General features: G+C 43.4%; 1 protein-coding gene across 2 annotated transcripts in view; it reads right to left on the bottom strand.

The window, feature by feature from the left end:
* Window positions 1-19,488, bottom strand: part of SLC25A26 (solute carrier family 25 member 26) — a 126,953-nt gene that overhangs the window by 16,855 nt on the left and 90,610 nt on the right. For both annotated transcript variants that reach the window (XM_034775940.1, XM_034775941.1), the window contains one exon: window positions 7,079-7,148. In XM_034775940.1, coding sequence (XP_034631831.1) covers window positions 7,079-7,148 — 70 coding nt within the window. The remainder of the gene's footprint in view (window positions 1-7,078; window positions 7,149-19,488) is intronic.

The following is a 19,488-nucleotide window of genomic DNA, read 5'->3' as shown; positions in this document are numbered from 1 at the left end:
ATCCTAAATCCCAGTTCAGCCCTATCGGTTAAGCACACGCATCCTCTGGGCTTAGGTGCAGTATGGACCTTTCTGGTCTTAAGCCCCATGAGAATCTATGAAAGGGCCATTATGTCATCTAGTCTGACCTCTTGTACATCACAGGTCGTTAACATTTCACCCAGTTACCTCTGTAGTGAGCCCAGTAACTTGTGCCTGGCTAAAGCATGTCTTCTAGAAACACAGCCAGTCTGGATTTGAAGACATCAAGAGTTGGAGAATCTATTACTTTGGTCGAAGAGGCTAGATCTTGGGATTTTCTCCCTGTAAAAGAGGCTTGTACACTGGCTTCAAGTCACTTCTAAGGGTATGTCTACCCTGGAAACTTCAAAGCGTTGCCGCGGGAGCGAATGTGGTCACGCGCGAGCGCTGGGAGAGAGCTCTCTCAGCACTCCTGGTAATCCACCTCCACGAGGGGAATAGCTCCGAGTGCTGGGAACGCAGCTCCTGGGGCTCGCAGCCTGTCCACACTAGCGCTTTAAAGCGCTCAGACTTGCTGCGCTCAGGGGGGTGATTTTTCAACAAGTTAGAACGCTATAAAATGTAAGTGTGGACATACCCTAAGATCTGGTCTTCCCTACCAACTTACGCCTGGAAAATCCACACCTCTGAGCAAGGCAGTTATACCAACCTAACTCCCGGTGTAGACAGCACTATGTCTACTGTCCTGCTGCAGTGTTTTAAGTATAGACAAGCCCTTAGTCTTCTTTTTGATAAGCTAAACAGATAGAGCTCTTTACATCTCTTGCTGTACAGCATCTTCTCCAGCCCTCAAATCACCTTTTGTGGCTCTGTTTGGCCCGCCTCTCTGATTTTCCAACCCCCTTTCTCAAATGTGAACCCCAGAGCTGTACAGGCTATCTAGGACTGTTCTCACTAATGGCATGTACAGAGGTAAAAATCGCCTCCCTACTCCAACTCACCAATCCCCTGTCTGACACCCACAACTCACCAATCCCCTGTCTGACACCCACAACTCACCAATCCCGTCTGACACCCACAAGTCACATGAGCCTCTTTTACTGCAGCATCTAACAAGGAGCTCGTGCTCAGTGGCTTGTTCACTATGGCTCGTAAATCCTTTTTACAGTCACCTCTTTGCAGGACACAGACTCCCTTCTGTACGTGTGGCCTGCATTCCTTGTCCCTGGATGGGTAGCTTGGCATTTGGCTGTTTGAAACGCATTTTGGCTGAATAGGCCCACCTTGCCAAGCAATCCAGATCACTCGGCACGACCGCCCTGTCCACGTCACTTACAACTCTGCCAGTCTTGGTGTCAGCCGCTTTTAAACAGCAGCGGTTTTATATCCACTTCCACATCATTGATGAAAATGCTAAATAGCATCTGGCCTAGCACCTATCCGTGCAGAACCCCCCTGGAAACACCCCCATTCTATGATAATTCCCCGTTGACAACTACTTTTTGAGAGCTGTCAACCAGTTCTTAATCCCCTCAGTGCATGCCTTATTGACACTGGATAGTGCTACCAGCGCCGGGTGCTAGTTCTTTGCAGAGCGGTGAATCTCATGTACTGGTGAGCAGAGCCAAATGGCTTATTAAAGGAAGAATCAAACCAGGCAGAATACAGGAACCTGGGGACAATTCATCTCATCTGTAATGATTTAATCGGTTTCGTTTTGCAGGTCTGAGTACCTGCAAAAGGAAAGTTTTGAAATCCGATTTCGTCACGGCTTTTTCTGCCTTGTCTGGTTCAGGAGGCTCTCAGGCCCAGCGTGTAATCTTGTCAGAGTTAATTAGATCAAAAAGGAGGTGACAGCGACCTTCCACTTAACATGTAAAAAGCCCTCGTTTGTGTTTCATTATTCACAAGACTCGCTCGCTGGCTGTGTCACTACAGTACATCAATCATTCATGTGCGGCCCCACATATTTTGTTATGGCCTGGAGAAAGAGGGCCTATTTAATCAGAGAATTTTTCCACTGCATTGAAGTGACATTCTGGCTCCCTTTTGTAGACAGGGTCTGCCATATTGGATTAGGTCAATGATCCAGCGAGCCCAGCACCCACCCTCTGACAGTGGTCAATCCCGGATACCAACAGTTAGACATAGAATCATAGAATATCAGGGTTGGAAGGGACCTCAGGAGGTCATCTAGTAAGCAGGACCAATCCCCAACTATTTTTTTTTTTTTTTTTGGCCCCAGATCCATAAATGGCCCCCTCAAGGATTGAACTCACAATCCTGGGTTTAGCAGGCCAATGCTCAAACCACTGAGCTATCCCTTGGTCCCAGGAAGTTGCAAGAAGCCTGCTACTGGACTACGATAGAATAATCTGCCCATAGGAGAATCATCTTTCTAACCCCCATCAGACCTGCCCGAGAACAGGAGGTTTAGTGCTTGTGGTTTATTTTTTGAAAAATGTTACCTTCTCTATTGTAACTCTGCACATTCCCATTATCTCTCACAGGCTATGTCTACGCTATCACGGTGGCAAAACGTTTGTCGCTCAGGGGTGTGAATATTCCACCTCCATGAGTGACGTAAATTACACCGGCATAAGCGCTAGTGTGCACAGTACTAACCTCTCCTGCCGCTCGTGGGTGGGTGGTTTAATTACGTTGATGGGAGAGCTCTCTCCCGTCAGCATAGAGCGGCTACACAAGAGATCTTACAGAGGCGCAGCTGCATTGGTACACTAAGCTCTCTAGTGTCGACACAGCTTAATTATCCAGATTTTTCAGTCCTACAACAAGCTCTTGGCCTCTCGCAGCACTGAGCGTCGCAGGTTAAATTCTGTGGTGTTTCTTTTGATCAGTTTTAGACTTGTTGATCTTCCATTTAACTGAATGTCCTCTTGTTTTTGTGATATGGGAAAGGGTAACTAGGAGCCCTGATTTATTTTGTTCATCTAAGGTACTTCTAGAGCCCCATTAATGTAGTATCTAAGGCTCAGACCTCCAGAGACAGAAGAACAAGTGGATATAAAGTGGCCATGAACAAATTCAGGCTGGAAATCAGAAAAAGGTTTCTAACCATCAGAGGGCTGAGATTCTGGAACAGCCCCTCAGAGGAGGTGCGGGGCAAACAACGTAATTCGTTTTAAGAGAGAGCTGGACAAATTTATGACTGCAGTTCTATGCTTGTGATGGTAGCGGGCAGGGCTCACTCCTGATTTACATCTTATGTTCCTGGAAGCTCATGCTTCAGGGTTTCAGTCGGCCACCTGCAGGGGTCAGGAAGGAACCCCCAATGTATTCTGGGGGGAGGGGAGGTGTTGGTCTCCTTCCTCTGAAGTATCAGAGATGGCCACAGCTGGAGATGGGACACTGGACAGACAGGCCCAGGGCACTGAGGTCTAACCATTAGTGGTCCATCCTCCCTATCTGTACTGTTCATTGTTTTATATAGCTCTATCGTGTCCCCCCTCATTCATTTCCTCTCTAAACAAAAGAATCTATGTATTTTCAGTTTATCTCAGATGGAAGCCTATAATTCTAATAATTTTCATCACCCATCTCTATACCCCCCCCCCCCCCTTCTATTTCTGCTATATCTTCAGCAAGACGAGCTCATCAGAATGAAACAGGAGCCCAGGTGCCAGGACAATAGCTTTTAGTATTATTTTCCATCCTATTGATTTTGAATCCTGACATTCTGGGGCAGACTCTCAGTCCCTCTGCTCCCTGTGTGCTATTCAAACAGAGACTTCCCTGGCATGTGCTAGTTCTCTAGAAGGCATAGACACCTATGATGGCTTTTTCACAACATTCCCTGCCTTTCTTAGTATAGAATATGTGTTAGGGGTGGGGGGAGTTTGAGGTTTGACCTGAGAATGTTGCACTCTGACTTTCTTCACCTGATAGAAGGTCTGTTGGGATCCTTGCCAAATGGCACAAATTAGAGCAGCCCCCAGGCTGCTCTAACCAGTATCTCTGGCCAAGGGGCTAAAAAGGAAGAAGAAATTATATGAATCAAGACATGGCACCTATGGACTAGATTATTAACAGCTGGCAGAGAAAGAACTCAATGTCTCATTTACATTTATGTTCATGGTTACTGTGTTTCTATTGACTGCATATGTGTAAAAATGTGTATGTGCAGAAACAATAAGAAAGACAGTCAGGTCTCTCATAGATCTTTGACTTTAGTCGCTGCAATTTCACAGGTGTTAATGGAACAGGTGTTGTGGATGGAAGTCAATATACTGGTGCTGTCTGTCTTCTCTCCACCAAACTGTAAATTATGATTAAGGTAGAAAATATCCAACAATTTGTCTAGAACTAGAAGCCAAAAAAGGATTGTGTATTCAGCTTGTTGGCTTTATCACCATGCCTGTTCTAACTGAACTCTAAAATGTTTGGTCAAATTTTGTGGTGAAGCAAAGAACACAAGGGAAGTACGAGTCCAACATGCTCTCTGTGTCTCAACACTATCATTGTGGTATTGGTAACATCACAGTGATTACGGGTTAGTTGTTGCTCGCATAAAAGCCTTTTTCTCCCTTTCCAGAGGTTATAATGTGGTGAATTACAATCACTCTAGTGCAATATACACACACAATTTTATTTACAGATGGTTTGCGTCTGTGGCTAGATTTGGGTTTTCTCCCCCCGACTGCCTCATAAAATAGATTACGTTTACAAATTTAAGCAGGCAGTTTATTCGGATATGTTTTAGCTGCAGAATCATTTACAGATTTCAGAATCAGGGAACTGCTCGTTGTAGCCAAGGAGCTGACATTGGAGGCAATGTCTGATTCGATCACCATATGATGCCCTCCTGTTACATGTCTGTAGATGGGGAGAGGAAATAAAAGAGTAAGGACCTAATCCAAAAGCCGGTGAAGTCAGTGGAAAGAATCCTCTTCATCTCAATGAGTTTTGGAGCTGGTCTTAAAACAAGGGGATGTGTGAAATATTGTTGGTGGGAAGGAACAAGGAGAAAAGAGGGAAAAAACAGGAGGGAGGAAAGAGGGAAGGCAGAGTGGGAAAGAAGGGAAGTTTGCCGTCTGCTACAACATACCCAACAAACTTTAGACCCCAGCCCAGCAAAGACTAATGCCCATGCTTAACTTTATGCATAGTGCATAGCTCCGCTGCAGTCAATTGCACTGAAACCCCATGCGGAATGCTGACAGGAGTTCATTCAAAACAGGACGCCTCTGCGGAGCCGGGCCAGACGGTCAGACCCAAACCTGTGAGGTCCTGACTGACCACTGTGAAATGCTGAGTGTCCTGGACTCACATTTATGGCTCTGCCAGTGAGTCCAGGGGAAACTGGGGACACATCAGCAGACCAGGTCCTTGGATGTCTTTCTTTCACACGTGATCACTAGGAGGTGAACATAGGTCACCAAAAAGCCAGTAGGTGGTGACAATTCCAGTCACAACCACCCTGAGCAGAATCAAATGGACAAGGCAAGGAAGGATGATTTTGTGGCTAAGGCACTGGACTGGGACTCAGAGGAGATCAGGATTCAATTTGTGGCTCTCCCAGAGACTTCCTGGGAGAAGTCTTTGGACAAATCACATGATTCCTCTGTGTTTCAGGGGGTTTTGCACCCATTTAACTATAGCAGTTTAGAAACAGATCTCATTAAATCAATACAACCCCTAGCATTGATCCAGGCCAAGAATTCTTCTGTCAACCTAACCACATCTACATCAGAGGTTAGGTCGGCTTAAGTATGGTGCTGAGAGCTGTGAATTTTTCACACCCCTGAGTGATGTAGCTGGCTTGATGTAAATTTTCAAGCCTGAGTTATATTGATTCATTTTAAGCTTTAATACTAGTATAGCTGGTTTGGGATGTAAACACTTTTATGTCAATATATCTGCATCCATTAAAGGGTTTGCACCGATTTAGCTAAATCAGTGCAAAATCTGAGTGTGGACCAGTTCTCGGATCCCAAATCTGTAAAATGTGGATAATCAGTCTTTGTCTGATCTATTTCAACTGTAAGCAATTCAGAGAAGGGACTGTCTCTTACTATGTATATGTACAGTGCCTAATACCACAAGAGAAGGCTTGATTGGTGACCTGATTTCCACTGCAACATTACTAATAATAATACGTGAAGGTCAGAAACTTCATATCCAATTACGTACATAAAAGATATTTAGACCCCTATTTTTTAATGATTTAAAGACAATCTAAAGGCCCTTTTCTGGTACATCAGCAGATTACCAAAGCCAAAAGCTATTTGTTATTCATCTCCAGCTTCAGAAACCCTATTGTTGCTTTTAAACAGGATTTATTCCTTCCATATATTCTGTTACCAATTTGGAATCTTAAACTGTATTTTACTTCCTTTGGGAAAAGCTCTGGCTGTTCATCTCTTAACGACTAATCTGGTTTTTCTATTAAGACAGTTTGTTGTTTTTCTTCTCTGTAACTTGTCAAATATATTGATGAGTCATTAATTAATTGACATTTTAAAAGTTATTTTAAACATCTACAGTAGGCTGAACGAGGCCAAGAGGCCTACTGAAGAATTCAATTAACTTTTGGCTTGTTTGGTAATAAATAGTGCGATATTGTATTCTGCCATTCTTTATTCCTGTGTTAGCGTCTGGAGATTGCCCAGATGTTTCGTCCTGCCTCCGGGCTGTTGCAGTGCTCTCCTCTGCTCTCCTGACTCTCCTTAATCTGCGCTGCTGTCACAGCTGTCACATGAATGGTGAATCATGGCTTCTCCCTGCAATCACTTAAACCCCTGGAGAACAGCTTGGGGCAGACAGCTGCACAGACCCGCACCCAAGCAAAGCCTCTCCTCGTGGAGGATTTTACAAATCAACTCCAAGATAATCTGGAAGCCTAACTGACAGGCCCCTGGTTTTTAAATAACAGAAATTTGTCAAAAACAAATTGGTTGTCTTTCAAGCCGACACCCTTTTCAGTGTTCTCTCCCCACACCCGGTAAAGGACTTTCCTTCTTCCAAATAACAACTGGATCCATTTTCCTCTAAACAAACTAGAATTACAAAGGAATGTTGTTCTGCTATACTTAATAGATTTGCACATTTTTCCCTTTCTTCTTGAGCCTTTCCCAGTATAACATATAATCCTTTGCACCTGCAAAAGCTCCACAGGTTGCCGACTGCCAAGAATCAACCACGTGACCCTGCTTCCATGACCAGAGATCCTGTGTTTAGAGAGAAAGGAAAATAAGAAGTTATTAAACATTTGAATCTATCTGATCCCCATGTGAGTTAAGTCCAAAGATGGGAACTCAAGTGAAAAGCTATTTTTGCGGCATTTTTCAGTGATGTAATAAGTGATTTTTCCCAAGGAACTTTTGCACTCGAACAAGCAGATGGAGTGAGAAAGAACTGAAGAGGGCTTGAAGCAAATCGCTTACAGGGATTCGCAAAGTATGTACTTAAGTCTGCAGCAATGCCGAGTTGCAAATATTTCACGAATTTATTTTCTTTTTGGCAAATAAAACAATGCAAAGCAGAACACTAAAAAAAAACCCATACAAAAACTGATATCAGTTCTGCCTTTCCATCCCATATGTGCCTAACATCCCTGTTGGGGGGGGGAGGGGAAAGGGGAAGGGAGTCCTTAGCTTAATAAAATATTAACTATTCCCTCACACCCCTCCAGGGTGTTTCTTTAAAAATCACTCCTGGTTTAATATAGTACAGTGCAGGTGGGTCCCTGATTTTTTACCCACTGTGATTAGGGACCATGTGCTGTTCTCCTCCCCACACACCATGCTCCAATCCATTTATTTCTACACACACACATAGAGCTCAGATCACTGACATGCACGGCGTTTTCCATGCAACGAGCGTTAAGAATCCAGTCAAACATACAATGTGATCAGTGAAATTGCTATTAGCAAGCAAGATGGTGCAATGAACAGACTGTGGGGATGCCAGGTTGGCTGCTTATTATACCAAATAGAATCATTTCCCGGATCCCTTGCCCTCTCATCCTCAACCTCCCTGTTTATCTCCATCTTTTCGGTTTCCGTTATAACTTGTTTGGGGCAGGGACTATACTTTTATTAGGTTCAAGTACGGTGCCGAGCAGGATGGGGGCCTGATCTTAGACTCTTCTAGCTGCTGCCATCATCGAAATCAATAACATTACTTTATATTTGTGACATTATTCCTCTTTTATACAAGAATACAGTTATGGATGTTCTTTAAAACCTTGCTACCTTTATGCTCTTGTAAACCACCAGATAACAGCACTAACCCAATTCCAGTGATATCAGTGTGGGGCTCCTGATTGGTGGGATGAGAACATCCCAGTATGGCTCTTGTCATTCTTCTGTCATTGGGTGACTCTGCATATAATGCTAGCTATAGATTCTCCTTGGTAACTTGGTTGTTCTGTGTGATTGATGCTTATGTTCTATCTGTATGGGGCAAAATCAAACTACTTAACAACAACAAATAATGATGTTGATTAGTGTTTGCCATAGCTAAATAGTTTTGTCCTTGCTTTATTAAACAACTAAGGATCAGTCTCTCATGCTAGCAGGGCCGGCTCCAGGGTTTTGGCCGCCCCAAGCAGCCAAAAAAAAAAAAAAAAGCCGCGATCGCGATCTACGGCAGCAATTCGGCGGAAGGTCCTTCGCTCCGAGCGGGAGTGAGGGACCGTCCGCCGAATTGCTGCCGAATAGCTGGACCTGCCGCTCCTCTCCGGAGTGGCCGCCCCAAGCACCTGCTTGCCAAGCTGGTGCCTGGAGCCGGCCCTGCATGCTAGCCATTCTTTTTCCTACTGATTTGGAGGATGCTTTCCAGTGTGGGTTTCTAAACTGATAGCATCCACAGCAGATAGCCAGTTTTCCTTCTTCAAAACAGTGGATTCACTATGCTCCAAAATCTTAGGATGCTCGTCATGATTCATGCACACAATGTGGGCACATGCAGTTTTTCATGCAATTCGTCCCTACTGGAGAGCATGTCTAAGATGAAAGGTGGAATCTTCAAGAGGGACTTAGGAGCTTAAATCACATTTGCAATAGTGATGCAGGCTCCTAAGGGACAAAGTGACTTCTAGGGACACATAAGTCTAAGTCACATATGGACTTTTGCCATTTTCCCTCCATATCTTTAGAACTTCATATGCTAAAACTTGGTATCCTGAACCGTTCATGTCTGTTATTCAAAACACAGCAGACCCCAGGATGATCTACTGGAGAATGAGCAGGGAAATGCAGGGCAGACTGCTAGGGATCTACCATAAGCCCAGGTCCTAAGCTTTTATGTGCAGCTAGAGAGAGTCTAGGTTACTTATGCTGTTTCTGTAAGGTCTTATTCAGTTCCTCTATGCAGTCTAAAGGAGGGAGCTGTGTGTGTTTATATAAATGTTAAATTATGAATTAATCCAGAGGTTCCCCCACATGCTGACATGCTGCATTTCTCTCAGAAAAGCTATGCTGGATGAAAAGCTGTGCTGAAAAGAACCCATCTGGCGCTGCAGTGGAGTTATGTAAAAACAAAGACCCAGCCAAGCAGGGCAAATGATGATTAATTCCCATAGACTGTGGTTATAATTGACAACAGGTATGTGCAAAGAACCAAACAGGGTGGAAAACTGTTTTGTGGGGCATTGCTAGGAACAGTTCAATGAAATTAGGCAAAAGCCGAATGGAGGCTGGATAACAGGAAGAAAATTCCCTAACAGCGAGGTCTATTAAACTGTGGAACAGTCTCCCTAGGAAAGTGAGGAAAGCCCTCTCATTTGAGTCATTTAAAAATAGACTGGAGAAGGCATTCAAGATCCTACTTTAGGGAATAATTCTAAATTGGCAGGGACCGGCCAAGATGATCTAATGAAGTTCCTTCCATCTCTGATTTCTGTGATTCACACAGAGTTCCAAACCCACACACACAAAACAGAGAGAGATGGGGAATAACACATCAATCCGAAGGGTGAGGAGACCAAAAAGGGCAAGCGTCCAACCAGGCAAGTGACCATCTCTTTTTTTCTGGACTGTGTTTGTTCTAATTAAATTTATTTTGCCGACCAAGCTTACATTTTGAAGGTCCCATGTTTACTCCTTTAGCTCTGGGCTCAGCTAATTGACAGGGCTTTGCAGTAAGATGGGCTTGTAAGGCCAAAAGAGACTTCCCATTTCTCTAGACTGAACCTAATTAACCCAAGGTGGTTTTGGTATCACTGAAGCAGAATTAAGCACAGAAATCAACAGACTCTCATGGAAAAGGGTAACATCTAACCACTGTTTCACAGTCTGATCACAACAACACCACTGCTGACTTCCCATGCGTCATTCTTTGCAGCAACCACGAAACCTCCCCAGTCCCATCTCTTCACTGAGAAGAAGCTTGTTGCTATTCTGTAGGGCCCCTCACCCTCCATTTACTTTACATCGTGCAGTTTGCTCATTTCAACCAGCTTAAGATACAATTTACAAAGAGCATCACAATAATTTTTGTTTGTAGGAAAGTAGTTTTTCTGGTGCCTACCAAACTGTTTGGCTTTTAATAAGTATCAACAAGTTCTGAGTATTGTTTCAGCCTTTAAATCAGTGTGTGATAGAGGTGGTGTCCCTGCGCATCCCCTCTGGGAGTGGTGCTCTCCTTCCCCATCAGACCCGCACCTGCTGGGCTTCTTTCCTTGTAAGTCCACCTCCAGGCCTAAAACCTAGCACTGTGTTCTTTAACCCCTTCCAATCGTGTGTACGGTTGTGCCTCCCGTCACACTGCGACATTGCTCTTTTTAAATGTGTGTGCTGAAATACTTCAGACGAGGAGATTTATTCACAAGGAAGAAGGCATGACACATGAAAATCCCTCCCGGGCCTTTTGCACAGAACTTGATGAACAGACTAAGTTTTTTTTTAAAAAGCAGTAACAGCATAATTATATTTAGTGGTTATGAGGGAGCTGAGTCAAAGGTAGATGCCTCATTATATTTTTAGCTTTAAAGAGGCAAGCAAGGCTCATGGTGTCTTCTCAGCCCGAGATCTGCAACTGAGCCAACTTCTTTTTCAATGTTCCAATTGATTCCAATTATAAACATTAGCATGGTAGGTTAATTTGCTTCTGTGTCCCCCTTTGTTCGAGGTGGTTTTCTTTCAGATGGCAAGAGAAGTGATTAGCAACGTTCAAATAAGCAAGTCCAGATTAGCGAGCTAGTGTGTGACTTTAGAAGTGGCTGGAGGGCAAAACAACAAGGAGAAGACATGATGCTCCTGTAACGGGTTATTTGATTAACACAATGAATGGTGTCAACAGGCTATTGGACATTGATTTGTTGACCTCCGGGTATGATTAGCAACATGAAATTTGAGACGCCCAGGAAAGCAGATAGAAATACTGTCCAAATCAACCACATTGATTTGTTTCAGTTTTTATTCTGTAGGATGAAGAAAACAAACTGTTCTTCATGGTTCATCTTTACAACTTGGTGCTTTATTGGCAACACTGCTGATGGCTGATCCCAATAGATGTGCAGAACATTTGCTATAGTAGAGGCAGAAAATGGCTACAGCTTAGAAACACATCAAGAAACTAATCACACAGGTATTCTGTTCTTTGGGTGATATTCACCCCAGTTCAGAGGGCCAGCATGAGTTCCAGTCACCACATAAGCCCCGTTTAAGGGTTAGTACTGGCCTCCGCACAGGGGCATTTTCACTGTTGTGACTAAATAGTGTGTACGTGTGCAGTATTACTATGCAGCACTGATCTGTTATCACTATTTAAATAACACTCGTCACTCCACGAGGCTCTGTTCAGACAAGCGAAAGGACAGAGCCCCTGCCCTGAAGGACTTGCATTATAAATGGTTTCAGAGTAGCAGCCGTGTTAGTCTGAATCCACAAAAAGAACAGGTGTACTTGTGGCACCTTAGAGACTAACAAATTTATTAGAGCATAAGCTTTCGTGGACTACAGCCCACTTCTTCATATGCATTATAAATGTTATTAGGATCTGTTTGAACTTAACAAGGATGTGATAAATTTAGGCAAACTGAAATGCAACGTGCACTCTTGCTCCAAATAAAACTCATTTTCAAACTTAGTCAATATAACGAAGTCCTAGGGCAAAGAACGTACAGGCCAGTGAAAGCAGTGCTCACCACAGGGAACCCTCCCAGCACACTGCATTTTGCATTTAATAATAAGACTGCTTAGCACTTTTCATCTGTTAAGCATGGTGCAGACATTTATTAATCCATCCTTCATTGATTCTTTTGGCTCCAGCAGGAAGGTAGGGAGAGATGTGAAGAGAATGGAGAAATAGAATGGAGAGAGAGACAGACAGAAGGCATGAGGGCCAACAGCACAATGGGCCAAAATAATTTGTTTTTACTGTCATTCTAGCTTATTTGGTTTTAGTAACCTTTAGTACCACCTAAATGTTGACTCGAAGGAGGATTAACCTTTGATGTCCCACACAGAAATAGGCTGTCTACATTCCATTTGCACATACAAGATCTCTCCATGCTACAAGAATCAACTTTTTTGCCTTGCATCACAGAGGTACGGTGGACCCACAGAAAGGGTTAAGACTTGACTGTAGAATAACTTGAGCCCTAGTATAAAAACTTCTATTTATGTCTTCAGCATTTCAGTCACGTAGGCCTATCACATGTAAACATTAGATCAACCCAGCTACATTGCTCTGGACAGTGAAAAATTTCACGCCCTGAGCACCACAGTTGGGTTCACCAGTGTAGGTACAGCTAAGTCAATGAGTAATTCTTCTGTGAAGTTAGCTATTGTACTGCCTGTCAGAGAGGTGGATTAACTACATCGGGGTAGGCAACCTATGGCACGCGTGCCAAAGGCGACATGCGAGCTGATTTTCAGTGGCACTCACACTGCCCAGGTTCTGGCCACCAGTCCGGGGGGCTCTGCATTTTAATGTAATTTTAAATGAAGCTTCTTAAACATTTTAAAAACCTTATTTACTTTACATACAACAACAGTTTACTTATATATTATAGATTTATAGAAAGAGACCTTCTAAAAATGTTAAAATATATGACTGGCATGTGAAACCTTAAATTAGAGTGAATAAATGAAGACTCGGCACACCACTTCTGAAAGGTTGCCGACCCCGAACTACATCAATTAAAAAACCCTCTACTGACGTAGGAAGCATCTACACTACGACACTATAGTAGCACAGCTCAGCACGGTAGCCCTGCTGCTTTCGCATAGACATGGCGTTAGCTAATTCAGTTCTACTGCAAAGCTGGAGACTGGAGAAATAAGCGCTCTCAATATGTCTAGCACAGTCAAGCTGCATGGGAAGTGGCCTTAGAAACATTTCCATACTGCTCATACCAACATGTTATTTGGGAGGAGCCAACTCTAGGGGTGAGACAAGAGTTCGGTCTCCATGCTCATTCATTCCTTGATTTCTCTGGTTAATTGGAATCCAATTAACAGGGATTATTTTTGTAGCTCGGCACTTGCCCGCTAAGAACTAAAATGAGATCACCGACTCTTCTTACATAGGCCACTAAGCACCCATCAAAAAGCAATGGCTTTTGGTAACCGAGATTGACTCGATAAGGACATCTTGGAGCAGATCTGAATCAGTGGCATGCAGATGAAAATGTCTGTATTCCATTAGCATCTTCTTGAGTCATCCAGTCTCATATAACAGGTTTGTTTTTTAAAATTATTTTCAGAGCCTCTCTTTCTTATACCGAAATGGTAAGTATCAGCAACATTCTGTTGGGCTAAGTATTTCCATAAAATATCATCCAAATGAGAGGTCCTTGGTCAGCATGTCTCCTGGGCTTGGTACACCAATGCATTCCCAGGGAAACTCATATGCTGAATTGTCAAGGCTACGTGGGTACACAGCCTGGCCATTGACAGTGTTGGATTATCAATTTACCAATGCTACCCCTTGGAAATCTCTTGAGTCAGCATTCTGCCTGAAAATTCTACAATGGCATGAGTCTACCTCGCCACAACTTCTACTACACTTTGCTTTAAAACCTTATTCTACTAGCAAAATCTTCTTTGCTCACTTTCCATGATGGTCCAAGACCTTCACTTCAGCCCACAGAATAAATTTACTTATTTCACCAGTTTCCATTAGTGAGTGTAAAATACCCCCAGGTGCCACAGGTACCACATCTGCATCAATAACATCTGCTGAGATAAGAGAAGTAAAAACTTTTAGTATGTATTTATTTTTATTTTGGGGGCCTTTAGAAAAGCTGGCAGAGTCAGAAAGGGACAACTTTACTTTGCATTTTCCATTTGTGATTTACATTCTCCATGGCCTTTGGTCGGGTTCACGCACAGTTGCTTTATGAAAATATACTACAGCAAGTGCCCCGAACACTACAGCTTTAAATAGAGGTTTGGGACATTATTGTAGAAAACTATAGTCCTTTTCATAAGGGCAGAAGTACAGTAAGGTAGGGGAAGGAAATCCCAATTAAAAAAACAAATAACCTATAGGCAGATTTGCAAGTTTTACATGGATAGTGGAAAAGCAAAGGGCCAAAGACATGTCTAAAATATTCTCTCCAATGACGTTTTATGTGCACACGTACAGTACATGTGCATATGGTCTTACAGAAAACATACTGGCCCTAGCATGGGACAAACACCATGGGCTAAATTCTCTATTGGTTTAAGCGGTGAAAGTACTTATACGCTAATTGAGTTGCATTTGCTCATGCCAGCAGTGAACTTGGCCCTATATCTTAAACCCACCCAAATCCCAGATACACTGAGAGAAAAAGAACAAAAAGTTGGCCTACATGCCTCAGCACATTTCCAATGTTAAGTGTTTCATGCCTTTTTCACCATCTGTGTTCCAGCTTGATGCAAACTAAAGTGGATGCACAAAAAACCTGGTTAAGGAAAACATCTCCCAAACACTGTGTCCATAGTAGTGTATAATGTACCAGTGACGCTCAGATACTATGGAGAGGAGAGCCATATAAGTACTTGGGTAAGTAGGGAGTGGTTCAGAAAAGTGCTTAAAAGTTAAAACAACTTTACTTCAAACTAGAGCAGCTGCACCATTGCTACCTGTTTATAAATACCAGCTCCATCCATGCCTGAGCGAATAAGCCATTTCAAAAAGCTAAACAGTTCTTTAGGCTCATTTGGCATGAGCTAATACTTAGAAATTCAGCGTGCAACACTTCGGGCCAGACTTTGATACCCTTACACTGAATGGTACTTTCCTCCACCAGTGGTCCCACTGATTTCAATAGCAGGTTCATTGACATCAGTGGGACTATTCATGGTCAAAGACAGATGAGTAAGAGTATCACAATCTGCCCTTTTGTCTGTTAAACTGCGAGTCTGTTTTATGTCTCCTTTTTCACATAATGCATTGACATTCCAGGGCTATCCAGCTTTTTTCCAAAATGTGTCTAATTCTACAAGAAATGATTGCATTTGTTTCTTTCCCTTCCGTGCAGATGGTGTGCTAGAATGCCTCTGACAGTGTTTAAAGGCCATGTGAATGACTGTGATTATGACGCCAATAATGTAAGTTTTGTTTGCAGAACAGCTGTTGGCTGCATTGTTCTTTTGTGAGAAAAATGTAGCCGTTATGCTAATGGCATGCAGGCTCCTGATTGGCTGGAGGTTACATCATGCCTTGGAACAGTGCACTGCAAATTGCTTTTCGTGATGCAGCACCTAAGCAAATGGCAGACACATTACTGCTATTTAATGATTAGTCTTAATCCCCAAATCAGCCTGATCATTACTCAAAGAGGGAGCGAGGTATGGGCGAACACTTATGATATAGCCTGAAAGGAAACGCTTTAACGCTAGGACTAGGTTTCATTTATTCTTGACTTACATGTAACTGATCACAGCAGAAAAAAAAATGCTAGGCTAGTTCTCAGACTAAAAAGAAAGGTGGGCACCTAGCCACAGCCCAGGGAAAACTATGCTTAGGCCCAGTTTGGCAAGATTTTTATGCTTCCTACTGTTGTTAAAACAACCGAGGGTTGGTTTCCAGTTTTCGGAAAGTAGTTTGGGTCTTTTGCTTTAATGGTGGGAGCATTTCATACATCTTAACTCTTCTTGAAATTACAATCAGAGGTATTTTCCACTTGCTCAAACAAGGATTAGAGCTTCCTCTCCTTCTGTGCGAAACCCCAGTAAGTGGCCTTTGCACAGTAAATCTGAGAGAGTCTAGAAGTGGGAATCCTGCCCTAAACCAGCCATGCCACTGTCTCTATACAACCCCATATTTATTTCTTGCTTAACACAGGGACTGGGAGTGAAATCCTGGCCCCAGTGATGTCAATGGCAAAAAGCCTACTGTTTTCAATAGCGCTAGGATCTGTCCTGGGTGGCAATCCGTTCAGGATTTTAAAGGGTTTGAAGTTATATCCCAGGATCTGTCCAGTCCATGGCAGCCTTCATATAGGGCTGAGGGGTAAATGTAAATGGGTGAGGATCTCTGGCCTGTGCTAATCTGGATGTCAGACAAGATGATCACAACAGTCCACTCTGGCCTTAGACATCTATGAAATGCCTGGTCCACCTCAGAATCAGACTGTCAGGTACAGGACACAAAGGGTCCTAGAATGTTTTGTTTTTGTTTTGAAAAATAAGGTTATTTTTTAAAAAGCCATTCACACGGTCTCCCTCCTCTGCTCCCATCTCACAAAACGTCAGGGGAATTTCTCTGACTTACCACACAACGGCAGGCCTATGCATAAAGCCTTCTCCATTCACAGCTGTGCTAGAGTAATTCTTGCTGGGCCCGAAGTGCAGCCAGCATGTGCGGGGATAAAAATCAAGAGGACTAAGTGGTGTTTCCCACAACAGAAGGGCTCAAGAGACAGATCCTGGTGGGATCAGGGATAACCAGCCATGGAACTGTTAGTTTTCATCTTGCCATGGCTTCCCTAGGAAGCAGTCATTTCTGATGAATAGGTATTGCTGTGCTCAAAGCCAGGACTCCTCAATTCTGACGTTCGAGTCCTAAATATTTGTCCGTGAGCCGATGTCCTATATTTCTACATCACCAATAAATAATTGACGAAGCTAAAATTTCTTCCAAGAAGGCTTTCTAAAAAAATAAAACTAAGTAGGATAAGATATCATGAAGCAGGTAAAACCTACAGTGGAGTGCCCAGCTCACAGGAAAATATCTGTCATTGTAAACAGAAAAATATCTGCTGCGACCACCGTGACTCGGCACAAACTTTCACTCCAAAGATGTGTCCCGGCAATCTGAAATTCCTGTACAGAATGAGACACGAGGCATTTCTGAAGCAAGTGTGACAGACCCAGACCAGTGGGGTACAGGAGTCTGGTAGAGGGCAAATATACTGGTCACTGGATGAGTAGTTTTCTGTTCCCTGAGTGACCAGAGCAGGGGCTGCACTAGAGTAATCAGGAACCTGCTAGAACCAGTTAAGGCAGGCAGGCTAATTAAGAAGCCTGGAGCCAATTAAGAAGAAGCTTCTAGAATCAATTAAGGCAGGCTAATCAGGGCACCTGGGTTTTAAAAAGGCGCTCACTTCAGTTTGTGGTGGGAGTGTGAGGAGCTGGGAGCAAGAGGTGCAAGGAGCTGAGAGTGAGAGGGTGTGCTGCTGGAGGACTGAGGAGCACAAGCGTTATCAGACACCAGGAGGAAGGTCCTGTGGTGAGAATAAGGAAGGTGTTTGGAGCAGGCCATGGGGAAGTAGCCCAGGGAGTTGTAGCTGTCATGCAGCTGTTACAGGAGGCACTATAGACAGCTGCAGTCCACAGGGCCCTGGGCTGGAACCCGGAGTAGAGGGAGGGCCCAGGTTCCCCCCAAACCTCCCAATTGACCTGGACTGTGGGTTCTTCCAGAGGGGAAGGTCTCTGGGCTGTTCCCCAACCCACATGGTAAATCTCTGAAGCAAGAAAATCCGCCAATAAGTGCAGGACCCACCAAGATAGAGGAGGAACTTTGTCACACAAGTTACGTAGCCATACTGGAAATGCCAATGCTCTGTACATGGGACTGCAACCCAAAGCCAGAACTGATGCAAAAGGCAGCACACTTGGTAAATGGGGTGCCTTTCAGAGAGCATGTGTGCTCTGTTATCTGCACCCGTTGCCAGTTGGCTTCCAGATAAAATTTAAGGTGTTGGCTTTGACATTGCAGTTCTAGATGAAATGGGACTGGCCCTATTTAAGTGTCTGCCTCTCTCCTAGAGCCAAGATGCCATAGTGGCATTCAGCAGAAATGTTTACCTTAGAGAAACCAAAAATGTTTGTTGTACGGGATTTTAATATTTATCCTAAATGTTTGCTGTGCTTGCTGTTAAAATTTCAATTAACATTGTAGAGTTTCTGCCTTTCTAGTTTCTTATATATATTAGAAGGATTTTTTTTTTAAATGGAAGTAAAAAACACTGTAATATTATACCTCTGTACACAGCAGGAGGGTTTTAAATGTAGGCAATAGTGTTGGACTTGCTTTACTATAAGAAAACCAAGCAATATTTGTCTCCCAATAAAAACATTAGATGCATGAAAAAAAGTTGCAGTGGTTTCTTTACTTCTTTTTCAACCTTTCAGAGATATCAAGATTTAAGAGAAGGGTACACTCATCAGCTAATTCCAACCTGTGTGCTCATGCCAGATACCCACATAATCAGACGTCAAGCCTCCATATTTCATATTTTCAATCAAATTCATATCTTGCCAATCATTTCAATATGTCCTGTGCTAATGCCCATTTTATGAATAACCTTATCTGTGTGGTATCCTCTCTCTCTCATTGTCTATACATATTATAGTGCCATGATATGCAATACTATATATTTCATGTAGTACAACCGGTCAGTATTTACTACTGTGATAGTGCTGTGTTTATAATATGGCTAATGACCTGCCAGAAGAACAAATGTTAAGTACAGGCTTAGCGCATGGCTGCTTGGGGCAAAGCAAAGGCACAGAATAGGATATAGGTACATATGATTTGCCATATGGGATCAGACTACTGCTTCTCCAAGTCTAGTACCCTGTCTCTGGCTTTGGCCAACACCTGATGTCTCATTGGAAGGTAATCCCTGCTTCCCTACCAGGCATGTAGCTAATTGTGCTCTCCAGGGAGGCGAGATATTTTCCTTGATCCCTGCAGTAATTTGCTGGTGCACAGACACATGAGACTGAGTCATCAATGACTCAGTTTATACAACTACAGATTTTATTAATGGTCATAAAATCATCCAGCCACAATATCTGATTCCCTCAGCCACAGCAATGAATTGACCCTATACGCCTCATACACTTATCAATACTTTGGGTGTTTCACCTCCCTTCACAACCAACCCCTTTAATACAGCCCAGCATAGCCCCTTAGACAATAGGTGGACAACCCGCATCAGTGACTGGATCCCCAGAGACCACAAGCAACCGCTGGGCAGACCGAAAACGCGCTGGGCTGATCCCATGACAAAACTCTTTGGACAGAAACGGAATGGTGTGGCGTCGACTTGCGTTCACAGAGGGACGGATGAAGACAAGCCGGACAAAGGTGACTCAATAATTTTAGTTAAGGTTTCTGTGT

The sequence above is a fragment of the Trachemys scripta genome, chromosome 7 (genome assembly GCF_013100865.1).
Source record: "Trachemys scripta elegans isolate TJP31775 chromosome 7, CAS_Tse_1.0, whole genome shotgun sequence".
NCBI classification, from domain to species: domain Eukaryota; kingdom Metazoa; phylum Chordata; order Testudines; family Emydidae; genus Trachemys; species Trachemys scripta.
This window is presented reverse-complemented; position numbering and strand designations above follow the sequence as displayed.